At 36.2% G+C, this 7,723-nt stretch overlaps 2 protein-coding genes across 2 annotated transcripts; both read right to left on the reverse strand.

Moving 5' to 3' along the window:
* Nucleotides 1-476: 476 nt before the first annotated feature.
* Nucleotides 477-4,253, reverse strand: snapc1b (small nuclear RNA activating complex, polypeptide 1b). The gene is made up of 10 exons (XM_026223713.1): nucleotides 4,027-4,253; nucleotides 3,503-3,662; nucleotides 3,008-3,148; nucleotides 2,553-2,660; nucleotides 2,199-2,348; nucleotides 1,892-1,936; nucleotides 1,677-1,739; nucleotides 1,363-1,498; nucleotides 1,203-1,274; nucleotides 477-1,018 (listed from the first exon to the last, which is right to left on the reverse strand). Exons 1-10 carry the CDS (start codon nucleotides 4,155-4,157, stop codon nucleotides 963-965), a joined length of 1,062 nt encoding a protein of 353 aa, XP_026079498.1. The 5' UTR covers nucleotides 4,158-4,253; the 3' UTR covers nucleotides 477-962.
* A 1,779-nt stretch (nucleotides 4,254-6,032) lies between these two features.
* LOC113056821 (interferon alpha-inducible protein 27-like protein 2A) lies at nucleotides 6,033-7,396 on the reverse strand. The gene is made up of 4 exons (XM_026223714.1): nucleotides 7,250-7,396; nucleotides 7,147-7,176; nucleotides 6,820-6,981; nucleotides 6,033-6,706 (listed from the first exon to the last, which is right to left on the reverse strand). Exons 1-4 carry the CDS (start codon nucleotides 7,257-7,259, stop codon nucleotides 6,609-6,611), a joined length of 300 nt encoding a protein of 99 aa, XP_026079499.1. The 5' UTR covers nucleotides 7,260-7,396; the 3' UTR covers nucleotides 6,033-6,608.
* Between the last annotated feature and the right edge of the window lie 327 nt (nucleotides 7,397-7,723).

The following is a 7,723-nucleotide window of genomic DNA, read 5'->3' on the forward strand; positions in this document are numbered from 1 at the left end:
ATGGAAATCTGCTGCAGTTAGTTGCTAAAAATAAATATACCATTTTTATAAGCATTATTATATTGTAAGCATTATTTTCTATCAATCTCCCAAAAAGAAAGAAGTCAGAAAACACCATATTTATTCACACAAATTTAGCAAACAGAATCTCTGACCCTACACTGCTTATGTGTCTGATGTTCCCAGCATGCATAGAGGGGAATTAATCTCAGTCACTATGATTTGGATGTATTGAATTCATCTTAAAAGCTACGGCCTATTAGGTGCAAACTACACCAATCTTGACTGTGCTGCAGATCTAAATTATCAGGTGACTCCGCACTTTGGCTGAAGCAGGAATGAGCAAGGGAAAGGAATGCTAGGATTGGAAGTGATAAAAGATATTGATTAAAATCAAGCAGCTGAAGGACTACATCAATAAAACCTTCAGGTCAGAAAGAACTGGACCACATGCATATAAAAAGACCACACAACTCTCGTTTCTCAATGTGTGTGAGATGTATTTGTTGGCACGAATACAACAGAAAGAAAGTGGATTGATATAAAAACAAAAGAAAAACAGGAAAAGCCAAACATTCTGACTTATAAAATCGTTAACATCATTTAAAACATCAAAATATACTTAAAAAACTGTCCATCTTAAATAGCTGCTTAATAACATGTAAGAACAGTAAACAAAATAGCTTTTTTTATATGAACTATTACTGTCTAAAATGTATATATATATATATACACATCACATATTCTGATACCAAATACTAAAATACAAAAAAAAAAAAAAGAAGAAGAAAGAGTGGTCTTAAAAGCAACTTACGTTCACTTCCCTTTTAAGCCAAAAGCAGCAATGTTTAAAATTACATAAAACAAATCAAATGAAACTGGAGCTCAAAGCACAAATCACACTAGCTTTTAACACTGGGCGGCCCGCCAATCACACTCCATCCAGATGGTGCTGCTTACTACTAAGTGGGATCACTGCTCTTGTTGGGGTTCCAGTTGAATTTTTTCTTCTTTTTTTCTAGGGAATTAAAAAAAAAGTGCAGTTCTTGCATCAAATAAGATCTTCTGTCATTATTAGTTAGGATGATCTAATGACACAAGGGTATCTGTAGGGTTTTAAAATCCAATTTAAGGCTTTTAAACACCTGCACATATAAATCATCACATTAATCAACATGACATAATCCCATCTGTTTGCTTACCTGTTTCCATCTCTTCTTTCACTGCACTCAAACACCACAGCCGGGTCAAACTCGAGCCCTCACTCGTATTTCCTATCATATAAAATTGCTATAATCAATCAATCAATCCACACCAAACTGTAACTAACTGAGGTTGAGGGTGAGGGTGGGCAGGACTTACCCTGAGTTCTGAAGCGTAACTGAGTGCGCGTTTTAAGTGATGGGAATCTTTTCTTTTTTTTTGGAACGTCTGGTGAAATGTCTGGTCCAGCTGTTGTGACCAATTCTGCCTGTCTGTGACGTCGGGACTTCGAAGCCTAACAGGGAAATGATGCAAAACAGTGCAATTGCTTAATATTATTATGCTTAATAATCTATCTACATGTAAAGGCCTGGTAAAGTGTTTATTTTATGTGCTCATGTCATTTATTATGTACAAACAATTAAGCAATTTAACAAGCAATCTGACCAGTCTCTTATGCTTTCTATATTTACCTCTATAACTTGTCCATATGATTTGGATTTGATTGATGCTAACAGCTGGGCTCTGCTGGAGCACTTTGGATAGAAAAAGAGAACAGTGAATGATGCACTCCTCTGGTAAAACAAAAGTACTGCAACATCACAAGACAGCCACATCGCTGCAGTATGGACCACTATGTAGTATTAAAGAGACAGATATGAAAATTAATTTGAACTCAATGTCTTACTTCTTGATTTGAAGGTCCCTCTCCAGCATCCTGCTGCTCAGATGTCTGAAAAAAAACAAATATATGATTTAAATACCTACACAGTTACAAAACACATATACAGCACATTTTATAAACATATTCAGGAATAAGCAATCATTGATGTAGAAGTTTTGCACTACTGTTCCAAAGTTAGGGTTTCTAAGATTTGTTTAAATATTTGGAAATCTTAAGTGTCTTTAACTCACCAAGATTTAAATGTAATGTAAAACATTCCTCAACAACAAACAATAATACAACATAGGTTCATAAGCACAACTACACTTACTGCACGATTCATCTGCCAGCTGGAATAAGTGAGGATGGTGCTGTTTAGTTTGGAAACCAGGTTTTGTTGTACGATATTCAGATTTGGGTCTGGTTCAGTGAAAATGGCTTTCTTCACACCTTCATAATGCTCATGGATGTTTGCAATTTCCTACGGTCCGGAAGAATACAAATGGACTTGTAAACAAAAACAGCCTTCCCATTTACAAGCAACTCCAAATCACACTTGTAATTGTCAAATAAAACAGATTAGCATTTAAAAATCACAAATTCGATGCGGTCTCTACAGGATGATTTAAAAAAATACTGGAGGAGATGCATTTGAATACAAAATGAAGCTGTTATGTTGACTCACCTCGAGTACATCTGTGGTGACGAGTTCCTGAGGACGTGATGGCGGATCAACAAACTCTTCACAGATTTTCCTCTTCATTCCATCTTCCCTCTTTATCCTGAAATTGAGCTGTAAACATGTACAATGAGCACCTTTGGCCCGAGTTCAGAAAACTCAGGTTAAATCAGTTGATGTACAACAATACGGACACACACAGCAAAGAAAAAATGCTGCTTAATAATGTCAACATGTTACATCATTCATCTTTCTTGTCTTACATGACATATCCTATTGAAACAGGATATTCAGTGTAAGGTGGGACTATACCCACACTAAACTGACTTATTCATCAAAGTAATTGAATCAAAGGAATTTCGGGGCAAAAGTATGGTTTATTCAAGCCTTTAAAGTTGTAACACTGTGTCTTGCAGCCTGTTTAGGTAGTAGGTACACAAGCACTGAGATTATTAACCTACCGGTGTGGGCATGGCTGTGAAGCAAAAAGCTTTATCGGACAAGAGCTTTCTGAAGACATAAACCACATCATAATGTTTAGCATTCACTGCATCCTTCTGAAACTGCATAACATCCTTCCAGTCCTTCAGAGCAACGCGGATCTACAAATTAAAACACATTCACAAAGAAAGAGACAACCGCTCAAAAACATTGCAATACATGAGTTTTAATTCATTTGCTGCCATGTCATTCGAAACCTGTATGACTTTCTTTTGGAATATAAAGAAGATATCTTGATGTTTTGTCCATACAATAAAAGCCAACAAGGTCTAAAATTAAACTTGTAAGATATAATATCTTTTGTTCTCCGACGAAAAAAAAAAAAAAAAAAAAAGTCACACAGGTTTTGGAATGACATGGGAGTTAATAACCCCACGCCCTAGTAACAGAACATAACGATTCAAAACACGAACGCTAAGGTAAACAGAATGTTTAGATTCTGGGTGACAGCACACCTTCTCTTTGGGAATGGCAAGTTGTGTATTGAAGAGGCCATACAGCAGATAAAGACCCCCGACTCTGATCTGGAACGTGTAGGGAGGGAAAAAGTACGGAGACGCCACAGACAGAACCAGACGAGCAAAGCGCCTTCTGTCATTTGGCTCCAGTTTACCACTGCAGAGAAAAAGAGAGAGAAAGAAATGACTATTCAAACATAATAGGGGATGGATGGGAACCCCTCATACAGATCATATTTGGGGGCCTGTGCATGGTATCTAAACGATGGAAAATCCTTGCACTAAAGCATCAATACACACAATAAAAGCAGTGACGGGGGAAAATAATAATAAAATACAATAAAACGAACATTCAACAAGAAATACTTTCAGATAAGCAGACAACTTTTTAGTGTGTGCAACTGAAATATGAGTTTTGCCACAGTATCACATGTTCTTTATATATTTCTTTTATTTGATGATTCTAATGTAATTTAAAAGGATTCACATGAAACTGTCACTGGCATCGATGTTAAACTCACTAGAAGATGCTGCTGAAGTCCATGTCTCTCCAGATCTCTGCAAACTGTTCGTACCGAACTGACTCGGTCATTTGAAAACGACCCAGTAGTTCCTCACAGTCTGTTTTCACTGGTCCTCTGAAATGATCCATCTTGGCTTGTTATCAACACGAATACTTCATTGCTTATGTTTTAAAATGTGATGGATAAAATAGCATTGTTGTTTGAATCCTCGTCTTCCTCATATGCTGCTGTTTGATAAAAGGTTTAAAGTTTTCTACTGCCATCTAGTGTTTCGGATGTATAAAAAGTGCCCGTGTCCCAAACACAGAGCGATAGAAATATGACTTGCAATTTCACTTGTGGCACCAACTATTGTCAGAGGATGATGATACACACATTTTAAAGATTGTGTCGATATAGTACAGTAAATTCGTGTTATTACTTTATAGGAAACAACTCAAAGCCAAAACAACATCTAGCACATTTTTTTATTGGTTAGCATAGTTACACATTTCAATAAGGGTTATTTTTACATGAATTTGATAAAGACTGAAGTATTCATGCAATATGTACTAATGATTCCATTAATGACTGTCAAAAAGCAGTTCATAAAAATGAAATTGTAAAAAGTGAACAATAAAAAACAACATCTGTTGTAATAGCCTAATTCAAAAGTAGATAAATTAGCTTGCTGACACCCTCAAGAAAGTTGTCTTAGTAACAGAAGCTTGAGGCTATCGTTTTCAGAAGAAACATTCAAGCAAACATGAAACTACCTGCTGGGATGCTAACCCAGCATATTTGCTTCTCAGAGGTGTCTAAACGATGTGCGTGCCTTGTTATGATTTAAAACCATTCGTTTTTGCAGACAAATGTGCTACCAGGGAAAAAGAAACCTATTTGATTTTCACTGACGTATTTTACAATGTGCCTGCATCAGCACATGGTGTTATCTATGTAGGCTACTTCTGTTGACACATCCTTCACTGGGTGAAGGGTAGGGCCGGTATGGGAACGTACACAGGTATTACAACATTATTACCTTATTACTGAATACTTATTGTTCTGCTAGTATGTGAATTTTAACATAAGGTCTTATGTGACAGAAGAATCAAATTTTTGTGGAACCAATTTTTGTTGGCATCGCAGTGAAGAACCTTTTGAAGCAACTTTATTTTTAAGAGTGTTCATGACCGTAGATGTAAGAGTGACAGTTCTGTAGTCATTAAGTCCATTGATTTGGTTTTTTTTGGGGACCGGAATAATGGTGAAGTGTTTGAAGCAGCAGGGATCTTCACTCAGCATGTAATACAACAACAATAGCTCTATATTTGTATGTTTATACAATTCTTTTGAGCATTTATCATGTTTTTTATCAAGTAAGAGGGATTTTATTTGCATATGATTTCATTAGCAAATAATTTGTCAATGTATTGTCCTGCAGTGGCATATGTCATATCTGTGGTTATCCAACATTGATGTATCTGAAAGAAGGTAATGAAAAATGTTTTGTTTGATAAACTGGAATAAAGTACAGATTTTATCAAATTACATTAATTCATAAAAAGATTTCTCTAAACATTTTTGTAACAATTTGTTTTGTTTTGAAAATTAAAATTCTGATTTAAGTAAATTGCTTGTGTTTTGGCACATGTAAGTAAAAGTTTCTATTTGCATTACATTTACATTAATATTACCGTCTTTAAACATTCCGTCATCATGTGAGCCAATACATGCAAAATAATTTATAAAGTTGTCAGTAATGTGAATAAAGCCATACTTATATAAAAATGTGCATATTCTATTGCAGACACTTGAAAACACACAATTGTTTTTAAAAACTATGAGTCATAAATTAGGTAAAAAATTATTGAAAGGTTAGAGCCCCATTTAACATGACTTATTGATTTGCAATTGTGAAGTTACATATAACTTCATAGAGTTACATAGTTACAAGAACCCTGTAATTAGTGAGACAGATGTATAGAGACAAAGATTAACAAAAAGACAAAATACATCTATAAACATTATTTCAATTGTTTATTAGGTTTACTAAACAAGGTCTCTACATACATATTGTGCAGGTCCAAACAAAACGATTTGCAAACACATACATGGTGCTTGCAAAAGACTTTTGGAAAGCCATCCTCTGTAGGAAACCTGTGGTGGAGAACCCATTCGAAGAACCCTATTTATAAACTTTTATTTTGGTGACCACATGAAAAATAGTGCCTATGGTTACAGAATGTTACTCTTGTGCGGAAATCGAAGAAACCCCTTTTCATTATTCAACAAAATTCTCCTAATGACAGTTAGTCTAACTCAATGAAACATTTTATAACACAAAATTGGTTTATGATAGCTAAAGAAATGACAGAAAGATCTAATATGTTTTTTCTTCTTTTTCTATTGTCAGTGCTAAAAACAGCATCTTTAACGCAGGTGTGTATTAAAAGAAGATCTCATACACACCTAAACCTAGGGCTACTGATACAGAACAACATTCAAGAGATTCTGATCACCATGACAGACAACGAGATAATGAACATATAAAGAGATACATTTACAGCACTAGTTACTGATTCAATAAAATGAACTGGTCACTGAGTGCAGTTGCTGGCCATACTGGCAACGGCACCCACCACGGCTCCCACAGTCCCCACGATGGCTTGACCTACCAAAGGGATTCCAGCAGCACCTGATGACATAAATTCAGTTGTTAACTGATGGATTTGTGTATTTGCCCTCAAGCATAAATAAATGTCGTTTGGCCATTTAAAGTTTTTTTTTTCACCCTGATATCTGACTCACCAGCAGCTTGAAGAGTTGCAACCACGGATCCTGCTGCAATCCCTCCTCCGTTAGCGACAGCAGTAGCTGACATCAAAGAGGAGGCAACAGAACCTGCAGCAATTCCTGCGCCGGTGAAACCTGCGGCTGCTAGAACAGCAGGAGCTGCAGCGACTGTTAAGACTTGGTGCAATCACACACAGTATAAGCAGGTTAGCTCGGGTGGAAATACTGGCACACATTAGTACTGTTTACAGGCCACTGAAACATGCAACTTAAAACATTTATTTTATATCAAAATAAAATAGATTGAAAATACAATAAAAATGTAGGCCATTTCATTTTTACCTGCTCCTACACCAGCTCCAATAAGCGTCACTAAGGAAAAGAAAAAAACAAGTGAACAACATTTAACAAACATTTAAAATTCTACAGTTCTATTAGAACTTACCTGGATCCATCTTAATCGACTTTACTCAAGCAATTCGGGATGCTCTTGCTTTGCACTGACGCTCTTGCTGGTGAGAGCTTGCCTTATTAACTTAGCGGGCGGCTACTTCTTGTGAAAGGAAACCGAAACCGACCCCCAACACACACACACACACACACAAACACACACAAACAGAGCGGAACATTTGAGGACTGCGGACCGTTCAAGACAAACACATACCTTGTGTTTGCTCTGATTCATCTGTTGTTTGCTTACTGCGTAACCTCAGCCACTGGACAACTAAAAGTTGACAGACGCTTTTCCAAAGACTTGCTTACTAAGAATATGCACAGTGAAATCTGATGGTCAGGCAATAACATGGCAGGTTGTAGGCCACCCTAAATTAGTTAAAAATTGCCACAAACTGTATCCAAAAAGAAATACACAACAAATGTATAAAGTGCATAAAGCCAGGAAGTGCATCTATAATGTTTT

The sequence above is a fragment of the Carassius auratus genome, chromosome 38 (genome assembly GCF_003368295.1).
Source record: "Carassius auratus strain Wakin chromosome 38, ASM336829v1, whole genome shotgun sequence".
Classification (NCBI taxonomy): domain Eukaryota; kingdom Metazoa; phylum Chordata; class Actinopteri; order Cypriniformes; family Cyprinidae; genus Carassius; species Carassius auratus.